Source organism: Vulpes vulpes, chromosome 4, assembly GCF_048418805.1.
Source record: "Vulpes vulpes isolate BD-2025 chromosome 4, VulVul3, whole genome shotgun sequence".
NCBI lineage: Eukaryota > Metazoa > Chordata > Mammalia > Carnivora > Canidae > Vulpes > Vulpes vulpes.
Genome location: NC_132783.1, coordinates 44945565 through 44967949, shown reverse-complemented (window position 1 = coordinate 44967949; position 22385 = coordinate 44945565). Strand labels below are relative to the sequence as shown.

Below are 22385 nucleotides of genomic sequence, written 5' to 3'. Positions count from 1 at the left end.
AGCTTCTTGGTCCTCTGTCCCATCCCCATGTCTAGCATAGACAAATCAGTTGAATACCTATAACTACACTGAACTTATGGATGAGGGAAAGGTTAAATCATACTCTAAGATAATAAAAAGGCATATAGGTTGCAACCCAACACTAGAAGATAAAGAGCTGCCCTAATCTGGGTGGACAATGGGGAGGAAATATTACCCAGAGTACCTTTGATTTCAGACCCATCTCTGAAGGAATCCAAAATAGTCCCTAATTTCAGCTGGGGCCAACTATCCGTATACAATTCCTTTATCCCACCTTCCCTTTTTTAAGGTTCTAGAATGCAACCCACTCCCCCACCATGCCTTTTCTGCAATAATTTCCTTTTTCTTGCAGGTAAGGAAAGTAAGGGAGGAGGTGTTAATGACTCATTTTACACTCTTAACCCGCACCACTCAACCCCAGTGCCCAGAAGTTAGAGAAAGTGAGACAGCGGAGTGACCATCGAGCTTCATCATATCACATAGTACCAGTTAAATCCTGCTTCCTACCTCTTGACCTCTTGTTCTCCTATCAGGGTAACTGTGAGATGCGGTGCCTTCCCCTGAACCATGAGAAGTGGGAGCAAGATGTGCAGTGACATAAGAAAAGCATCCGAGGAAAAGATGTTACCTGTACATGAGTGTCTATAACTGGATCTGACAGTCCCTTACTCTATAAAATGCAGGCTTTGTCAAGCCTGTGACTAATGTCTAATGCAGAGTTACAGAATGAGCTTCTGGCATGCTCTCCCACAGCAATTGCCCTGTGTGTGTCTGTACTATGCGCAGTTGAAGTGCCCTGCCACATGGAGCCACCTTCTCTCCTTCCCACTTGCATAAGCGTTTGTTCACGTTACTAAGACGTCTGTTTCACAAACCTCATTTTTAATAGTTGCATATTCTTCAGTTATATAGGTGTACCATAATTTAACCATTTTCCTATATTTGGGCACTTAAGACATATTCTAATTTTTGAAAAACAAACCAGATGCTAAGTCATGAGCATTTGCAGATGCTAGAGTAATTCCTAAAAATTATGACTTGTCAGTCCCTCTACTTTCTACCTGTAATTCCCCTTTCTTCTTCAGAGGTCCTTGTAGCCTCTTTGCCCCCTCCTGATTCCATTTGTCCTTCCATCACCTCCTGGACACCCTGTGCTCCTGCTAAGCCCTCCCTAACCTCCTAAGGGGACCCACTGCCCAGAAGAGGGCCCACAAGAGTGGAGTGGCAGCACTTCCCTCCTGGGCATCCAGGCATGAAGTCAGTTACACCCACTTGGCATTGACCACCACTCCCTTACCAAATGTATCAGAGTGGACCTCCTAAAAAGAGGTGGCACAGGACACACCCTTGAGTACCCACTGGGGCTAGTGTTCAGCTAATTGGAGTCTAATTGCCTCTTAGCACTGTCATCAACTGCTACCAGCACTTTTGCACCTCTCACCAAGCCTGTGAACCACCACTCTGATTTGTTCCAAGCTGATAAACACTCTCCAGGCACCACTCACATGGAGAGGGAATAGAGGGGTGGAGAGCCTCTTCTGGTACAAGAATCCTCATTTAACACTCCTTGGGAATCTATAACCAGGCTACCCATTTCTTCCTATAGACCAGGGAGGGCAAACTGGGAGTCCTCATACATCTTTGTTTCGCATGGTATTTTGGGAAAAAAAAATTAAAAAAAAAAAAAAAGGAGGGGAGGGAATAAGCTGCTGTAAACATTTAAAATTTGATTTTGCACTAAAATCTAGTTCTGCCTTTTTTAATGGAGATCTGGTAACCAGAGACTCTCTATTCCAGGTGAGCAGCATGTGGCTCTGGCCCTCTTTGGATAGGGCATGCTTCTCGAGCCTACTAGAGTCCCCCGACCTGGTCCCCTTCCCCTGTTCCCCATAACTCCATAGCCCCTAGGAGTCTATATATCTGTGACCCTGTGGGGCCCTCATGTGCAGGTTGCTTCTGGAGCAGGAGAAAGGGGAATGGATTTTTAGGGAGAAAGAAGCAGGACTACAGGAAATGCCATGGCTCGTGGAGGTCCAAAAATCTGACCCAAGGGCATGTGCAGCTTGCACTGTTTTTATTTCCTCAAAGGCTTGACATTCTGAGGGCTACTGACAGCTGCAATCTAATTGACAAGTATTAGGTACTGGAAATACAGCTACAAGCCATGCCCAAGTCTGCACCCACTCCATCCTGCTAACAAGAGGGAACTGATACTGACCTTTCTGTCCCCTCACAGGGCTGGCAGCACACTGTGGTGACTACAGAAATTAAAGAAGTCCCTTCTTAGCTTGGTCAGAAATGCATCCCTTCTCCTGAGAACAAAAGTATAGTACATCCCCTTCATCCCATGGAGTCAAGGGCTTTTACACAATAGGGGGACACTGCTAACCCAAAAAGAGAAATACCCTGTTCCTAAATGTTTCATTGACATCATATACCAAAGAGGAGTATGTTCCCCATTGTGAGTAAGTGCAGAGTAAGTAAGCCCCAAAGGCTAAGTGATCCTCTGTGATTCAAATCACCAAGAATCACACAGACTGTGAGCTAAAATATGGCAATAGAGAGGAACGGTTGTCAAACCTTGTTTTCTCTAGATTAATCAACCCAGCACCAAAAATATGCCAGAGCTCCCCACATCTCTGCCATATTGGAAGATGAATATAATATCAATGAGACCCAAACAAACAAAATGTCTTCAGTTTCTGAGAAAATGAGGCAGAGCTTAGAAAAGAGAAAGAAATCAGTCACCACTTGGGACACAGACATGGTTCAAATGTTTACAAAGCCAGGATACATAGGAACAGTGGGCCTTGGCAAGGGCCAGATTGGTAGGACCAATAAAAAAAAAAAAAAAAAAAAAAAAGGCAAAAAGACAAAAAATTAAAAATGTAAGACATTTTGTCTTTTAAATCAATATTGTGATTTATTTGCCCAATATCTACGTCCTCATTCCATTTTAGCAGAACTCCAGTTTTATTCAGGGGGCCATTGTGCCAAGTTCAAAATACTCCAATTTCCCAGCTTTCTAAGCCTCACCTTCTTTTCTTTCTTTTCCCTGCCTCAAATGTTGATAATGGACCCCACAAATATAGCAGCCCTCTTGCAATCATGAGGTACAAACATGAAGGTGAAGACCTCTACACCAAGAACAGTGGAGCAGAAAGTTGAAAAGAACATCGATCCTCAGTAGCATCAGTGACTGGAGGAGCAGCGCTGTATTGAGGACTCACAGTAATACATGAGACACACACCTGCTGTTTAAACTCCTAGAGCAAGATTTTCTCTTATTTGGAGAATGAAATTTTGATTAGCAAGGCTAATCATTAAAGCATCAAAACCTCTGAGGACAAGTTGTTCTGCTCATAAGCCACAGCCACAGAACTCATTAAAACAAAGGATTAAAACAACTAGGGCTACCAGCTTTAATGGTCAAAGTTCAGAAACCCCCCCCCCCCCAGACAGCCTGATTTGCTGATATAGCAGCTTTCCTCACTACACAAGTTTACCAAATTCTTCCTATATACATCAGGTACCATGCTGGGATAGAATGAGAAGACAAAAAGAGAAATACCCTGCTCCTAAATGTTTCATTGACATCATATACCAAAGGAGAGTATGTTCCCTGGGGAAAGGATGAGAAACATTAATCTATCAAACAAGACTGCTAACTGCATAAACAGAGTTAGAGGTCTGTAGAGAGAGGCCACTGAGCATCCTGAGGCAGAGGATCCATACGAAAGGGTGGAGGCAAATATGGTGGGAAAAATAGAGAAGACCAGAATGGGGACAGGGTTCTTAGACATTTTAGCTTTTTATTATGTCATAGAAAACCAAAACCCTTTTTTTTTTAAAGATTTTTTTAGGGTGGGTGTGTGGTGAGAGAGAAGAGAAATTTAAGTAGACTCCATGCTGAGTGTGGAGCTGGTCACAAGGCTCAATCTCAGAACTCTGAGATCATAACTTGAGCCAAAACCAAGAGTCGGATGCTTAACCTACTGTGCCACCCAGGTTACCCCGAAAAGCAAAAGTTTTTAAAGGGAGTTTAGAATATTTGCTTTTTGTTCTAGAACCAGAATTATTATTAATAGGACACACACACACACCAGCAGGAAAATTAGCCTATTTGGACAAGCAGGTGGCCATTTACTGCATCAATAACCCAGGATCATCATTCAACCTTCATCCTTTTTTGAGGCCACTAAGTTCTGACCCAGGGATCAATTATCACTTGCCAAGTAAATCACTGTACTTAGAACAAGCGGACTCCCTGAGCTGTTCTACTCCAGATGTGGTCTAATAAGGTAAACATCTCCCAGAATGGTCAGAGAACTTTCTGCCACCCTAAACTACCTAGAATAGTTAGTCTGGACACATCTTCTGGTGATATCACCTGAATATCCTCACGCTTGCTCAGTCTTATTGGGCACAACCCCAGATACAACGATTGTCCATAGCATTGTCACCCTGATGGAAAGTCCAGACATCAGGAGACTCTTGCTGATGATTTGGAGCCTTTAGCTTCTAGAGAAGGCAAAGGGAGTGACTGCACCCATAATAAGCATATGGCCTTTCTCTTCAGCTTTCCATGTGTCCACACGTAGCTTACAGCCTTTCCATGTGAGGACTCATGACTTCTTGTCTGGGGAAAGGGTGGTTTCTCTCCCCACCCTCTGGACACCTGAAGGATGACCATCTAGTCCAGCACAAATACTCTTACTATTTGAACCTATACTCATGAAGATCTCAATTTGATCTGGCAATCCCACAAGAGTCTTCCTCAGTTTAATGTTGATCCCCCCTCCCAGCAACAAAGCTATTTCAAAAAAAAAGTTGGTTCCAAAATCCTTCAAACTTGGGAGAAACTCAGAATTCATTAGCAAAATAGTTTCTTCCAAGGCTTGATCCTCACCATATGTGCCTTTCCTATTCGATACTTAAATAGGATTGGAGGGTGGGGAGAGGAGGTGCCCTAGGAGGGCTGAACAAAGGCCTGAGCTCATCCAGAGTTGTCTGGCACTTGTCAGGGTCAGTCTATCTTTGAAAAAAAACCATCTTACAGGGGAGTGGAGACCTATTTTACAGAACGAAAGTCCATCCCGTAGGTGAGCATATACTCTCTACCCAGAAACAAAGTTAGTCTCATCCTCTATTGACATGTTCAAAAAAGCAGCCTCATGAATGTCTAGGTCTTTGAGACATAGAAGTTAACAATGTAGGCCAAGTCCATGGAAAAAAGACAAAGTTCAAGGGAGTTCGAGTGTTAAGAGTACTTTAAAAGGGAGTATTGGAGAGTCTGTCTTGGAGCAGAGAGAGGGTCCTGAATTCTGACCGAACCTCCCTGAGAAAGCCAATTTTTAGGTGAGGTCTAGGACATGCATAGAGCTTGGGGAAGAAGAGCGGTGTGACCCTTTTCATCCCATGGTGTAGGTACCACTATCTCCATCTTATAAGGGAAGGCACTGAAGGTGGGAGAGAAAGTAGTGAGTGTGTCCAAGGTTCCACCATGGGCGGTGACCAAGCTCTAAGTAGTACATACACAGTCTGTGACCTTCTTCCTTTACCACAAATGGGTTTCCTTTTTCTCATAAAAGCAACCTGAAGAGTTTTTACTGCGTGTAGATTGCACAATATTAAAAACAAGAAAATGGGTGTAAAATGGAGACACCAAACCAAGACAATTACAGTTTTGGCATCACCCAGAAATGGAATCTTAAACCAGTCAACCAGGAATTACCTAATCCCACGAGTGAGCTAATGTGCCTGACAGACTTCTGCCATCCTCTAAAGGAAAGTGACCTTCCCACAGCCAATCTGCATTTTGCTAATATAACTTCCTGTTCCCACTCTTCTGCCACTAGAAGTCTTTCATTTTGTATAGCAACTCTGAGCTCCTTTCTATGTGCTAGAAAGACACTGCCCAGTTCTTCAACCTGAATCATTGAATAAAGTCAGTAAGATCTTTAAAACTCAGTTGACTTTTTTTTTTTTTTTTTAACAAAAGCATACTTTGGGCTTAGTGAGTGACCAGCCTCCTAGTCACAGAGACTGAGTATTTAAGGCATATATCCCAATGCCCAGTTTGACTCCAGTTCTTTCCATGACAAAGTCCATAAAGGAATCAACATCTCATGAAGGCTTTCCTTAGCATCCAAGTGAATGAGTAAGACCTGGCTCTTCGTATCTGTTATATATTTTTTTAAGATTTTATTTATTTATTTATGAGAGACACAGAGTGAGAGAGGCAGAGACACAGGCAGAGGGAGAAGCAGGCCCCATGCAGGGAGCCCGACATGGGACTCGATCCTGGGTCTCCAGGATCAGGCCCTGGCTGAAGGCAGTGCTAAACCGCTGAGCCACCTGGGCTGCCACTTCATATCTGTTTTAGTACTCTCTCTCCCCTTGCTCATCCTAAAATTGAGTAGAACACTTAAAATACATGTGGCTCAAAAGACACGTGTTGAGAGCCAGCATTAGCAATTGTTTGAGGAAGCAGAGTAACAAAAGCAATAGTAGAAATTAAATTAGGACTTGAAGCCAGAGTCCTGAGATGGTATTTCCTAAAAGTATGACATACCCTCGAGAGCCATTTTCTCATTCATGTTCTCACACTGAGCAGATGGTGGAGGAGGACCGCACTGCTCTGAACTTCTGATGTCTCAGTGGCAAATACCTCCATTGCAACAGATTTGGGCAGTGAAGTAATTGGTGTTCTAATATTTTATTAGGTTAACATAAATGCTAATTTGGAACAGATAAAAGGCATAATTTTCCTCTTTTGATTTTTAGGTGCAAATCCTGACAAAATTAACAATTTTTATTTTAAAATTTAAATGTCAATGATAAGGTATTGACTTTGCGCAGCTTTAAATAAGGCTTAACTGTAGATAACACAAATTAGATGTGTCTAATCCTCTGATACCGTCCTTCTACTATTAGGGGGTCTATCAATTTGCTAAATATAAGAATTGTTTAAGAAAGGTGACTGCAGGGGCAACTTGGTGGCTCAGTGGTTGACCGTCTACCTTCAGCTCAGGTTGTGAACCTGAGGTCCTGGGATTGAGCCCCACATCAGGCTCCCTGCTCAGCCACGAGCCTGCTTCTCCCTCTGCCCGTATCTCTGCCTTTCTCTGTGTGTCTTTCATGAATAAATAAAATCTTAAAAAAATAAAAAGGACAGAAAGTTGATTGCAACTTTATTTAGCTGGGAAGAGCCTAACTTTCCAATAGTGATGGTTGGTTGCTTAGTTTATCTACACCAGCATTTCTCAAACTTTTTGGCCTCAGGATCCTTTTACACTTAAGAATGGTTGAGGCCCCAAGTAACTGTGGTTTGTATGGGTTATTTCTAAGAATATTTACTATACTAAAAATTAAAAGGGAGAAATGTTTAAAGAACAAAAATACTAAGTATACACTCCATTAGTTGTCAGAGTGCGGGCATCATCACCTCTTGCAGTCTCTGAAAATCTCCACTGTGCACTCTGGAAGGGTATTAAAGAGGAAATGTCAGAGTGTAATTATGAAATAGTGTTGACATAATGGACTCTTTGAGAGGGTCTTGGGAACCCCCCAAAACTGCCTTCATTTTGCCCTGATCTAAACAATAGAATACTATCTGACCCATAAAAATGTTTATTGTATAAGATATTAACCGATCATGAAAATGTTCTATTTTGAAGAAAGCAGACTCTAAAACAGTATAAACAACATTAAACCATTTAAAACAAAAAAGTCATGGAAAGACATACACTAATTTGTGGGTCTATACCAGTTAGACCTTTAGATGTTAAAAATATAAAATATATACAAAAATAAAAATTATACTTTTCTGTTTTCCTGTGTTTCCTGCATTGAGCAGATTTTCCTCTTGTAATCAGTATAAGATACATTTGGCAAATAGACACATGCTGCCTATTTACTGTCACCCTGCGCTTTCCTTCCCAGGCCTGAAAATTTCAACTTAGTAGCTTTAGGAAAGATGTCACCTAGAAATGTCAATGATAAGGCATAAATTTTGCACTGCTGTAAATAAGGCCTACCGACTGATTGTCTTTGCCTCTCAAAGTGTGGTTTACAGATGACAGTAGTGTCATCTGGGGCCTGCTGGAACCAGGAACTCCACCCCCACTCAAGAGACCTGCTAAATCAGACCCAGGTGATTTAAGGGGACCCAGGTGATTCGTGTAACATGAAAATATGAGAAACCCTGACAGTACAGTAGGCATGAACTGGGAGCTTAAAAATGCATGATGGTGTTTTGGGCTTGTTTTTGTTTTGAGTTGATGGCGTCTGATGTTCCCAGGTGATTCTAATATGCATCTATTGCTGAGAACCTATTGCTTTCAGGCAGAGGTCTGGCTTCAACCTGAAAAAAACAAGACTGTCCACGTGCTTCGATGCAACGTCTCCACTACCCCCCACCCCCACCCCCACCGCTGCTGCTGCAACAACCTGCTGCTGATGCTCACCCTGACAGCTCCCAGGTCATAAAATTTCACAGGGACGGTGGAACTGGACAGAGGAAACAATTGGTTTCCAAAACAAGGAGAAAATAAGGCATTTACTGCTGCCCTACAGAGATCTAAGGCCATTTGATCTGTAAAGTTTCAGTGACTTCATGGGAGGGCACAGGTGTTGTGGCTATTATTTTATTTGCTCTCCACAAACTACTTTGACTGACAATTTTGGCAAATTTTTGGACTGATTTTTAAAGTATTCTAACCAAAAACCAGGTTTTCTGTGCCTGCAGACACTGTCCCGCTTTATCAAAAATCCTACTCTTCATTCAGACACCTCTTCATTCCAGAAGGATGGTGGCTACCGATCACTTCAGTCGCCCCCCCACCCCCACCTCCTCATTCAGTAAGTATGAGGCCCTGACACATGCCAGGGCCGGGGCCACAATTCTAAGACTCTGTGTGCTTGACTTCCCCACTCCTGGGGCTTCCACACCTGCCCAGCAGCACTCACCTTCTGGCTCCTGCCCCGGGATGGCTTCCTCGGCTGGCTGGGGGCCCCAGTCAAGCGGGTCTTCCTCCATGACGCCTTCTTCCACTGCCCTGTGTTCCTTCTTCCCATCTGGGCCAGCACCACTGTGGAAGATAGCCATTTAACTCGGGATGAAGTCTAGATTTTCCATGTGTTAGGGGTTTTTCTCCCCTTCAGTTTACATTTCTCCATACCCTAGGCAGAGTGCTCAGCGCACAGTGCCTGGAACATAGGACACTTGGATAGACCCGCCTGTGACTGCGAGAGAGTGAGGACCCATTCGCTCTGGTCCCATCTTCTAGCGGCGTGTCCGTGAACCAGTGGGCTCGTTCGGTTACAAAGCAACAAGACTTAAAGAAAGCACACATCTTGGAAATACAGCTATTTTATTTATAAGGCTTTAATTGCCCTAACAAGTTATATTTAAGATCATTTACTTGGATCCCTGGGTGGCGCAGTGGTTTGGCGCCTGCCTTTGGCCCAGGGCGCGATCCTGGAGACCCGGGATCGAATCCCATGTCAGGCTCCCGGTGCATGGAGCCTGCTTCTCCCTCTGCCTATGTCTCTGCCTCTCTCTCTCTCTCTCTCTCTATGTGACTATCATAAACATAATAATAATAAAAAAATCTTAAAAAAAAATAAGATCATTTACTTAAATACAGACTGCAGGACCACCATCCTCAACCATAATGTAATCGAGCATTCCCTAGGTTTATGTCCCCATAAAACATGTTGAGACTATTTTCGAGCCCAGAGAGAGCACCCAGCACCCTGTTCAGATGCGTCCATTTAAATAATAATGGGGAGGCCTCTGGCCCGAGCACCTACCCACTGATCATTCTACCGGTGAAAAGCAGCATAGGGACCTCAGGGCAGTCCTACCACTGCTACCCTGAAAACCAGCACTAGGCAATCCAACTGTATTTGTTCGCTAGGGCTGTAGTGACAAAGTACCCCAAAATCGGTGGCTTAAGCCACAGAAATTGTCTCACATCTGGAGTGTGAAAGTCCAATGGCATTGGCAGGATTGGTTGCTTCTGGAGGCTCTGAGGGAAAATCCATGCCATGCCTCCCTCCAAGCCGCTGGTGGCTTTCTGGCAGTCTTCGGCATTCCATGTCCACAGAGCAATCTGCCTCAGCGTGTATCCACGTCCAAATTCCCCCTTTTGATAAGACCCATCCTACTCTAGTATGACCTCATCTCACCAATTGCTCCTGCCACAACGCTATGTCCAGATAAGGTCACCTTCTGCTGTTTTGGAGTTAGGACTTCTGTATATGAATTTTTGAAAGGCAGTTTCAGCCCCTGACAGACTCCTAAAACACGAGGTATGGGTGGTGATCCAGACCACCCCCACACCCTACCAATCTTCTTTAAAATCAAACTTGCGGATTCTCAGATCAAAGCAAACCCCAGGTGATCCACATGGGGGCTTGCAGAGGAATATACAAGAGATGTCATATTCATTGCCTCAGGAGAACTGCCTGCCTGGCAGACGAGCGGTTTTAGACAGCCACCACCTCTTCTATAAACCGTGTCTGAGTCCTGGCGGCAAGGCAGGGCCCACCTACCACCTGCAGGCCCCCTGCCGTGGGGCGCTCTAAAGTTAAAGTCCCAGAAGCAAGGTCAGGACATAGATGGTGAAGAGAGCCAAACACCCTGCACTCTCACTTTCCAAAACAAGCTCTGTCATTCTCAGGAGTATGTAAAGGGAATGAAAGACCTACCCAGCCGAGGCACACCAAATAGAGCCGCATAACCCTCAAGTTTCTTCTAAAGCACAAGTTCCTCTGAAGAGTCCTCTCATTCCTGCAGTTACGATTCCAACTCCAGGCAGTTGTTTTACATGGTCACCACTAGGGGGCAGGCCATTAAAACGTACCTGTCAAACCATTTGTTCTGCAAAAGTTCATACACAAAGGTAAGCTCCGGATTTAAAAGGTGGCTTTCTTCCACCTACAGTGCACAAGTCCACATTTGATGAGGAGCGACAACATGGGACGCACTATCTTGTTTGCATGATGCTTCCTTCTTGGAGTCTATCTTACACGGTGTGAAACCCATAAAGTGACCTGCACTTCCCTTAGGTTTTCTCCGGGTGGGAGTTCCTGGAAGGAAAGGAAAACATTGCACTGGCCAGGGCAGGTCGCAAGGCCTTTGGTTTGGGTTAATGGATAGCAGGAGTGGACGAACTCGGGCTTCCTGCCACGGGTGCCCCGCTCATTAAGAGAACTACTCGGCATGAACAATCCAAAGGAAGCTGTATTTAATTCCTCACATTAAAGAAGTCCTAAAAACTAGGACTTATATAATTTTATAAACTCTACCTTTGTCTCAAACTCCTCCAAAAAAGAGAGAAGGCAAAGGGAAGTCTAAGGATGGCTTCTCTCCTCTGCCCTCTACCCCCACCCAGATACATCTGCCTTATCTGTGGTCATACAGAGATTTTATTATGTCACCAGGAAGCCCCAAATAGTGCCTTTCCAGGCAAACACTGCATTTTCCTTCTCCAAGACAAGGCTTAGCCCCATGACCTCACTGGAGAGTGCTGGCCACAAACCCCCTTTGGCCCGCATTTATGGAGAGGTTTCCGGTCCTTCCTTGGAGGTCCAAACAGGATTTCCCTGGAGAAATAGGGCTTCGCCGAATAAATGACAAAGAGAGCTGTGGAGGCACAGCCAGGTCACTGGGCTCTGGCTCCGCATTGTTCAGCCCACCAGCTTCCCAGGGCTCCTGTCCAAGTAAGCCGGAAACTGCAGAGGGACTTCAGGGAGCTGCAGGGTTGCTCCCCTCCTGCACCCCCCCCCACCCCCACCATAGGGCACGAGTGAGAAAACATTCTGCACAATAAGGCCAGGAGACACCTTCCAGAACCCCCTTGAAGGATGCCTGGGACCTGCAGCAGGAAGAAGGCTGACAGGAAACAAAAGGATTTATTCCTTGGGAGAAGAAAGGAGGAACAAAACATAAAGGGACCTCTCTTCTAAGTGCTGCATGATGCAAAATTCTACTGTAATTCGTGGGTTCATTTTTTAAAACTGCGTTAGATATTTTTAAATCATGGAAGCAATGGTGTTTGTCATAACCAAACAACAGAGATAGGGACGTAATCATCCTCCAGAGTCCACCTTCTAAAACGCAGAAGAAACTTCCTGTAAATTTTGAGTTTTCTCGATAAAGCATCCTTTCACTTCTGAGCATCTTTATTTTTCTTTGTTGGCTTTGCTGTGAGCAGGGAGGGTCACCTACCTCATATAGTAGATGATCTCTACAGCACAGCTAAGAAAACTCAGTAGGGATTGTTTTATCTCCAACTGCCACTGACAAATTTCTTTAAAGTCAAAATACTATTTTGGACTCAAATATCCAGGGAAATGAAGTAAAACGTTTCTCAAACAAATCTTGGGACATACTTGGGTCTGAGAATAGTATATGAACCTTACAATTTTGTTTTCATTTGATGTTGGGAAAAAAAGGCCCCTAACAGTTTTAAAGACAAGTCATTCTACAGGGATCATTCATAATGAAAGGACATTTATGTGGCACTTCTCAAATGTTTTTAAGATTCTTGTTCTCAGGAGCTCCTAGAAATTTTCTTAGAAGAAAGATGTGGATATCAAGATAATGAGTCCTAAATCTCACTGTGTATTAAATTTTTAATGACAGCTTCTTAACAACAATAGGCTCTGGCTCACCTGCTTCAAAACTGCTGGGGGTAAGGCCTGGTAATCTGCATTCTACATGGTCTCCAAGTGATTGCGACCAGCAGACAGTGACCTCAAGGACAGAGATCTCCTACATACCCGGCTATCTGCTTCCAGCAGCACAAAGGTTCCCTTCCCCTTTAGAGAACCCATCACGGCAATGCTTCTCAGGCTGTGCCTCCAAGACACACAGCAACAGTATGACCTGGGAACTTGTTCAGAAATGCACATTCTCGTACCACACCCCAGCCCTCCTAAATTAGAAATTCTGGGAGTGGAGCAAACACAGTAATCTGTTGCAACAAGCCCTCCGGTTGATTCCGATGCATGCTAAAGTCTGAGAACCACTGGATTAGAGAATTTTGCAATTCCAAGACAAGTAATGAAGAAAGACATAACTCCATGTAAGGTAGAACCAGTTTATTAATGACAGCCTTAATTACAACCACTCTCGAGTGTAAAAAATAAAGGGTGATTAATTAAAATTTAGAACTCACTTGGCCTTGCCATTTGGCCTTTCACTGGATGTGCCAAAGGGAGGGAATCTCACCTGATTCTGCATCAACTGGTCGGATGGAGTTCACTGGAGAATGAGGTAATAAAAAAAGACAAGAGTGCCAACTGCAGGGCTCAAGTCTTCTCCATGTTGGAATGACATTACAGAATGACAACTGTGTGGGGGCAGAGATGACATAAAATCATCTTACAGTCAGAATATGGAATGAACATCTCTAACTATACAGAGACACAAAAACACACATGCAGCCACACACATACACCCACACTGTGGAGACAATTTTCAAAGAATTTTTGTCCTTTCTCCGAGCAGATTTAACATGTTCATCAGCCACAGCGATGCAACATGAGGCTAAAATAGAAAATCTTGCTCAATTTCCATACAGCGTGCTAGCTGGCTGCCCAGTTTTGTGTTGGCAAGTGTGTCATCACCGCAAAATAGACCTGTGGTTTTCCCAGCATTCCACAGGCTAATATCTGCTCCCTGGGAGAGTGACATCCTGGGAGATACCAGTTGGTTTCAAATCTGGGGGCAAAATTCATCCCTCTCCACTTTAGTGGGGACAGGGGTGAGTGGCAGCACCTGGAAGTGGTTTCCCACCTTGGGTCACAGAACACTTGCCCCATCAATGCATTTCCTTCCAAAGTATTTGTGCTTTGTTACCATCCTGATGGTTAGTCTGCACTATGAGAACCGAAGGAGCTCTGGCCATGCACTTTTGTTGTTTAATAAAAGCAAACTAAAACCAAATAAGAAAGAGGGAAAAAAAAAATTAGAAGTTTTTTGATTGTGTCAACACTGTTTCAGAATTAGGTTCAAGTCCATTCAAAGAGAAGGGGGGGGGGGGGGATGGCTACAGAACGAGGCCCCAGAGACTGATGGGGTAAAGGGATTGTTGAGTCCATGGAAGCATTTGCAGTGGCATGGCCGGTCCCCTCCCAGCCAGGGAGGACACGCCACACCTCTCAAGGCAGTGAACCTATGAAATAAATGCTGACAAATAATGCTTGTAAATGTTTGTAGGAAAGATGGCAGGAAAAGGAACTGGTAGATTGAGATTCACAGGTCATGCAGGGAGTTTATACCAAAAAATTAATATTCGAGCTGAGTAAGAAAACTCTTGAAGAGAAAGTGTATCCTAGCTCTCATTTTGGGGAGACAAAAACAGAAACACACACAAAAAAGCAGAACAAAACCCAGAATATTCCAGTTTCCAAGAATCCAACAACCAGTTTGGTGGGCTAGGGTGAGGGGTATTAATTAATATCTCTTCATTAACCTCATTTTCTCCTTGAATTTCATTAATAAAGCTCAGGCCTATTTAGAACAACAATCTGTCCTGCTAAAACTCAGCATCATGAAGTGTTCCAAGGCCCTAACTCCACGCACATGGAATACAACCCCCTCTTCTAAGAGACACTGCGGGAGAGACCCGGCGAGCCCACTCACAGTACTCGTGGAATGCGATCACAAAATCTGAACCCAAAGACAAGCTGTTTCTTCTTGGGATGATGGTTGTCAACAGTTCCCTGAAATGTACAGTGAAGGGGTGCCAAAAACCCCACAGCCCTCCCAGGTAAGGGGTTGAGTTTTAGAAAAATGCAACTCCCCTTCAGGCCATGGAATAGAAAGTCCCTTCAAGGTGTGATGAAGAGCAAAAACTGCCTCTCCCAGCCCTCCAATTACTGAAGTAGAGAACAAGACTGCTCGTTCCACAAATTCAAGGACATCTGGGTCCCTCACGCTCCCTTTTTTTCTTTTTTGGTGAGTATCCAACCATCCAGAAATTCATGGCTACAGTAGAGATTCACGGCGCAATGACTTTCATACTGGTTATATTTTAATTCTGTCAGTGAGCAGCATTTGCCAGTGGTACCCGCCCCAAACCAAGTTCTTGGCAGCTCCATCCGGTGGGATTGCAGGATGCCTGTGATCAGGGTCCGTGCAGCATGGGTTGAGCTGGGCACGCCGGAGGGTCGGGAAGGCCGGGTCTGTCCAGTGTCTCACAGCAGTGTTGCAGGGCTCTACCAGCTAGCCCTGACAGCTTCAATATCACTAACCAAGTTCTGAGCCAGGCAGATCCCAAAAATCTGAGAAAGGAAGAAGAGAGTCAAACAGTGAAGCTCACTTGGCCAATGAATCCCCTCCTTTCTTATCTTTGATATTTTAAATTGACATATAACTCATAGACTATAAAATATGTCCTCTTAAAGAATATACTTCAGTGATTTTTAGTGTATTCAAAAGGATGTGCAACTATCACCGCTATCTAATTCCAGAACATTTCACTATGCTGAAAAGAAACTCTGTAGCCTTTAGCAGGAATTCCCATTCCCCCATCCCTGGCAACCACTAATCTACCTTCTCTCTCTATGATTTGCCTATTTTGGACATTTCATATAAACGCAATCATGTAATATGTGGCCTTTTGCCTCAGTCTGCTCTCACACAGCAAAATGTTTTTGAGTTTCATCCATATAGTAGCTTGTACCAGTAGCACAATCCTTTTGATGGCTTGAATAATATTGTAGATTTATCTTCACCAGTTGAAGGACATTTACACTGTTTCCGCTTTTGGGCTATTATGAATAGTGCTGCTATGAATGTTCCCATACAACTTCCTGGTGAACAGGTCTTCGATTCTTTTGAAAGTGGAACTGCTGGGTCCCACGTGAACTCCATTTAAGTTTGAGGAAGTGCCAAATTCTTTTCCACAGTGACTACTGTTTTCATTCATCCTTGAGCAATGTACAAGGATTCCCATTTCTCCACATTATTGCCAACATTTGTTACTGTCTTCCTTTTTACGTATATCCATCCTAGTATGCGTGAAGTGTTAGGTCACTGTGGTTTTGATTTGAATTTCTCTAATATCTAATGATCAGCATCTCTCCATGTGCTTATTTGCTATTTATACTTTCTGTGGAGATATATCTAATTCAAATTCCTTGCCCATCTTTTCTTTGGGTTTGTCTTTTTATTGTTAACTTGCTCTTTATATATTCTAGACACTAGATCTCTATTGACAAAATGATTTGCAAATATTTTCTCTCATTTTGTGGGTTGTCTTTTCTCTTGCTTAATAGTATCCTTTTCAGCACAGAAGCTTATAAGTTCAGGTCTTTGATCTGTTTTGAGCTAATTTATATATATGGTGTGAGGTAGGGGACCAAATTCATTCTTTTCTGTATAGATATCCAGTTGGTCCAGCACCATTTGTTGAAAAGACTATTCTTTCCCCATTGACCGATCCTAGTTCCCTTTCAAAAATCAACAGACCACAGATATAGGCCTAATTTCTAACTCTCAATTCTATTGCACCGATCTGTATGTTCAGTGTTATGTACTACCTTGATCATTAGAGCTTTGTAATAAGTTTATAACTGGAAAGTGTGAATTCTCCATCTTTGTTCCTTTTTAAGATTGTTTTTTCTATTCTGGTCCCTTGCATTTCCACATGAACTTTAGGATAGATCTTGTCCATCTTTTGCAAAAAAAGACAGTTGTAATTTTGATAGGGATTGCATTGAACCTGTAGATCAATTTGATGAGTACTGTCACCTTAACCATATTAAGTCTTCCAATCTATGAATGTGGAATGGTTTTCCATTTATTTTGATCTTTAATTTCTTTCAACCGCAATGCCCCATTTGCAATCCTCTAAGAAAAGTACTGTATCTTCACAAAATAAAAATCCTAGCTTTTGGGGCTGCTTAGGAGGGAAAATGGGTGCTTCCTCCTCTCACTTAACACTTTGACAGGCGGTCCAGAGAGAAAAAAGAACACAGGATATCTGTGAAACTCTTAAAAAGTCTTAATCTTGCCAGTGGTATCTATCCGACCATTCCTACCTGCCCCACCTGTCACAGTGCAGTATTATTTTGCCCATGGAAACACTGGAATACCAGTAGGCAATTGCTGACCCAATCGATTTCTCCACTGTGAAAAGGAAAAAAAGATTTCCTGAAGAATTTCAGGATAATAGCATCTAAAATCAGGGCTTTAAATAAAATACAAACCACATAGTTTAGGTCTGTTCCCCAGCCCTCCAAGTGTCTTAAAAACTGTGACATTAAGGTGATTAAGCAGAGCTCTTGTCATGGGGGAGGGCTCTCCCAGGGCATCATCTCCCTGTGACATCCATAAAGGAGCCTTGTCTTACCTGTAGCAATGCAATGCCTATGAAAATACCAGCCACGATGGTTAAATTGTCCTGCAACCACTTCTCAAACTGGGGCACACAGCCTTTTGTGTAGATTACAATCTGCTGGTCAACTTCCTTCACAAGGGAAGAGGAGAGCACAGCGTCACCATGCAAGTTCAAAAGCTCTTCCAACACCCTTTGTGCTAAGTGACAAGATGAGATTCCACTTACTGGTTTTTGCCTGGCATCGTAGCCACACTGAGTGTTGATGACATCTTCCTGGTAGAGAGAGAAAACAGAAAAGTGAAATTCACTCAATAGACAGGAAGCCTGCTGAAGACTTAGCAGATCAGCTCCATTAAGTGTCCTTCATCGAATGCATACTTGGGCATGCGGATGTCCTAGGCACTAGGCTAAATAAACACTTTGATTATCCCAAGTAATTATTATAACAATCCTCAGAAGTAGGTATTAAAGTATGCCCTCTTTTCCAGAAGAAGAAAACTGAGGCTCAGGCAAGATAAGGATACCAAGCACGTTACTGACAATCTCAGGAAGCTTAAACTTAAAGGGGTGAGAAAACTGAGACAGAGATAAAACTGTGGGGAAAGCCCACAATGACTATCTTCACTTATGGTCTTTTGGGGGAACTTCTACTTCTTAATCTATATACTTCTGTATCATTTAAATGGTTTTTCGATGAGAATGCATTACACTTTAATAATTAGAAACAGAACAGCGTCCTGACAACCTATCACATGGACAGATATCCTGACATCTCACAGGCCTCATCAGAAACATGGGTTCTCTCCTGTCTTAGGTTTGTTTATTTTTCCCCTCTGCAGGGTATAGGGTAGATTTTATTAGCTTGGCATTTATGGAATGAGAAATCTCTACCCAGAGTATCCGTAGTTGAAAGGGGAGGCATAATGCCTTCTGACACTCTTCATAATTCTTCTGACGAAATGTTAGCACATTCCATCAGACAGCTGGAGCTGGAGACAGAGCAGTTTGTACCTACTGGTCAGCGCAAGGCCACCTGAGTGGACACCCAGGGCTCTGTGCTGAGCACTCTCCCATCTTTTGGTCCTCTCTCAGAGGAAAGCAAGAAATGAGCCAGTGGGAAAGGTGGGTTTCCTGGCAAGGTCTCAGAGCTAGGAAGCACAGTCCTTTCTGATTCTTGGCCTCTTTCAGACCAAGAGTAACAGCTCAGAGACCCCTCTGAGGCCCCCAGAGGGCTACTGTTTCACCTCAAGACCATGGGCCCTTGAAAGAGCCCCACAACCTCCACCTTACATGGGGGAAATGGCCATTGAACTCATTAGCACCCACTGGGCTCCGCCTGATTTCAGGAAGGGTGGTCTGGGGATTGGGGAGGGTCTGGGGGTTGGTCCAGACTGATAACTCGGGAGGCCAAAGAGCATGGAATAGACATGTGCAGAAACATATTCTCGCACTTGTTCCAACACTCACCCCTGGCTTTCTATTTATTTATTTTTTAAAGACTGAGCAAGCATGAGCATGGGGGAGGGGCAGAGGGAGAAGGAGAAGCAGACTCCCCACTGAGCAGGGAGCCAGACATGAAGCTGAATCCCAGGTCTGTGAGATCATGACCTGAGCCAAAGGCAGATGCTTAACCGACTGAACCATCCAGGTGCCCCTCACTCCTGGCTTTTAACTGACAACAAGACACTTGCATTTTAAGCCATCCTACATACAGTGATATGATGTGACCCTAAATACAACCAAACCCATGGTGAAAGGGTTATGAGTGGGTTTAATGCTTTTTCTTTTCTTAAATAAAATACAAACTGCCGTTATCATCATCATCACAACCGAGAACCCAGACAGCTGCGGTCTTCCTACACAGGTAGGCTAGCCCTATCTTGCCTCAAACTCTTCTCCTATCCCTAATATTTTCCCCAGAAGCAAGTCAGGAAGCAAAGGGTTACTGACCCCTAGTCAAAGCAGACAACTCTCACCTGGGCCTGTCCCTCTCACACAGAAGGAATAACAGGCACTTTAGGTAGTCTTTCCGGGTCTAAAGCTCAGTCTGTCCCTTGCTAGCAATGGGAACTCGGGCAAGTTACTAAAACTCCATGGGCCTCCATCTCACCCAAAGACGGAAGATGATGGTGGTGCTGCCAACAGGAAGGTTCTGAATTTAATTGAGCCAACTCACAAGAAGGCTGAGAACAGAGACCAGCGTGCGCTGCTAAATTAACGTCAGCGATCATTACTCCTACTGGGGAGATCTGAGCCCTATGTCCCCGAGAGGAGCTACAATTAGGAATAAGCAGGTAAGGTTTCAAGAAAAGAATTGCTCTGCTCATTGCCCCCCCAGCCCACATTCTCCGTGTGATGCCCAGAGCCGCCCAATGGTCAGCAGGCACTTACTGCCGGGTCTTTAGTACAGCAGGAGAATGGCACGCCGCATCGCTCTCGACTTGCGTTGGAATCTGTGCAATTGAAGTAAATATTTAGGTTCCAATCATCAGCTCCAAAAGCCCCACAGCACTGCCACTAGAGCAAACAGGAGAGAATTAGAACCTCTCGACTTGGAGGCGACCAGGCGCCTACGCTCACCACCGCCAAATGCCCAACGCCCAGCTCCTGAGAGCTCTAACCTCCTTTTCTGTCTCAGAAGTTAGTTTTAGACCAAACTAAACTGAAAGGGCCCCTAGAAAAGCTTCCAGAGTGACTAAGGCTCAAGATTCGTAAGGAGGTGCTAGCATCTGATTTAAAGGACTGATGAGACCTGTGGTGTTAGGTGGGGGAAAGGCAGACAGAGCAAGGGTTGCACGGCAGGCTCAAGTCAGAACAAGGTCTGCCTGTGTGGGTGCAGGCAGGAACATTCTAGAAAGATAAAGACACTAAACCGTGGTAGTGTCTGCAGGAGGCAACTGGGGTTGTGGGTGGGAAAGCTAGAGGCTTACTTTTTAAAAATTTGGGTCTCTACAGCCTTAATGGTTTTTCAGAAAATCCTTTTTATTGAGGTATAACTGACCTATAATAAAGTGACGTTTAAAGTGTACAATTTTCTAAGATTTGACATATGCATACATCGCAAAACTGTGATCACCACCGTCAAGACAGTGAACACACTCATTACCCCCAAGAGTTCTAAAGGCTTCCTTTTCATTAGGTATCCGTCACAGCTCTGAGTTTCTTCTAAGAGCACGCATTTACATTTTCAACTTAAAAAAATCCCATCATCTAATCAAAATATATCTAATATGAGCTGTTCAAGTCAGTGAGTCTCCAAAGGGTCGGTTCAAGGACTGCTTGTTCCAGAAGCCCCTTCGTCACCCCCCTGCTGGACTAGCTCTGCCTCCGACTTAGGTAAACATCAAGCCCTGACCATTTTAAGGCTTTTGGGACCAATAGCCACTGCAAAGCATTACACTCCATGACAGCAAAAGAAAATCACATGAAACAGCATTTCCACATAAAGCAGACAGCATTTCGAGAGAATGTGGATACACGTGTTCTTCTGACTCATCTGGTCCTCCGAGGCCGTGGGCTGTGGATCTCAGGGTTTGCCTACGAAGCTTCATCAGGTCTGTCATGCCAACTAGTCAGCAATGCTACTTGGCAGGGCGCGCGCCTGCATCCTTTGTGACCTAACAGAACAGTGAGGTCCGCTGCGGAGGTGACTGGGCTTCATCTCACACCTGAGCTGCAGCACATTCCAGAACAGTCACAAAACCAGCGCAATCCAGCTCCCTCCTGAGCACCTAAGGAAGGAGGCCGGGCTCCCTATGGCGAGTGCTGATGCAGCGGTCTCCTGCCTTCATCAGAGGGGCCCCCAGCTCGCCCCAGAAAGCCGTCCAAGGGGGGGGACATCCATTGGTCCGTGGGCCCCCGTCTGCCCTCCGGTCCTGCTGCGGACACTTCTGTCCCAGACAGCGCTGTCCGGGTCTGCTCAGCTTCTCCAGTGTCTCAGGGCATGCAAATAAAGACCTTACCACCTGAGGACAGTAACGCCTTTGGCCTAATATAAAACCGCATGCAGCTTATTAGAGTGTCCTAACGTCTGCACAAGTTAAGCAGTAGCTTCCATATTACTGCTGGGGAAATAGGTCAGGTTTCTGTTAGCCCACGGTCACCTAGCTAATTAGATCTGGGCACTAGATCTGTATTTCTGACCGCTTGTTTATACCATTTTGCATTCTGAGACAAACAGGACATCTGCTGCTTCATTTGCATGACATCACCTAGTAGGGTCAGAAACCTGGAGGCTCTGCCGAGCAGATTCTCCACTTGTTAGAAGCCACCAGGGCTTGGAAGTTTCTCAACTTTTGGTTGTGTGGAACTGCGTGGGCTATAATATTTGGACAGGCATATTTTAGGAACTTTGCGGACAAATTATCTATTGCTAAGTATATCATTATGAGCCGTGAAGTGTGGAGGCTGACCAGAAAGAGGGCAAGCAGCAAGAAAGAATCCACATAAAACACCAAATAAAATGTTATACCTGTAGCAAAACAATATTCTTCAGATGCCAATGGGAAACAGCAACTGTGATTATAATCTTATTGCTCAAGAGGTTTTCTTTGTCCCGTGGACTTAGTAGAAATTGAGATAAGTGAAAAAATAAGACACTGCCACTTAGGCTACAAATCATGTAAGCCATAAAGCGGGTTAGAAAATAATGAATACACAAGTAAACCAACAACAACAAAACATGTGGCAAAGTCAGACGTAGGTTCCAGTTGGCACAAGCAGAAGCCAGGAGTAACGTTCACTGGGGTCATTCCTTGAGAAGGCTTTCAACTTAAAAATAAACTAAGTTTAAACTTACATATTCTTGTGTGAAGTCTATGAGGTTCTGCAAATCAATGTCATCTCTGTACGCTCTGATGTTGTTGTTTATAAAGAAATACAGCTGGTCTTTGATCCAGTCTTTGAAAACAAATGCCAGAACCCCAGCAGTGAGCTCCAGGAAGAAAATAATTCCCAGGAACACAGAAAACTAAGACAAAAGACACACAGAGAACAGTTAAAAGG

General features: G+C 44.1%; 1 protein-coding gene across 4 annotated transcripts in view; it reads right to left on the bottom strand.

Moving 5' to 3' along the window:
• Window positions 1-13119: 13119 nt before the first annotated feature.
• The window catches only part of TSPAN5 (tetraspanin 5), a 169860-nt gene continuing 160594 nt past the window's right edge, over window positions 13120-22385 (bottom strand). For all 4 annotated transcript variants that reach the window (XM_072755590.1, XM_072755592.1, XM_026015605.2 and 1 more), the window contains 5 exons: window positions 22180-22350; window positions 19773-19898; window positions 17607-17654; window positions 17394-17510; window positions 13120-15321 (listed from right to left, as the gene is read on the bottom strand). In XM_072755590.1, the coding sequence (XP_072611691.1) occupies window positions 15256-15321; window positions 17394-17510; window positions 17607-17654; window positions 19773-19898; window positions 22180-22350 (528 nt within the window). In that variant the 3' untranslated portion in view covers window positions 13120-15255. The remainder of the gene's footprint in view (window positions 15322-17393; window positions 17511-17606; window positions 17655-19772; window positions 19899-22179; window positions 22351-22385) is intronic.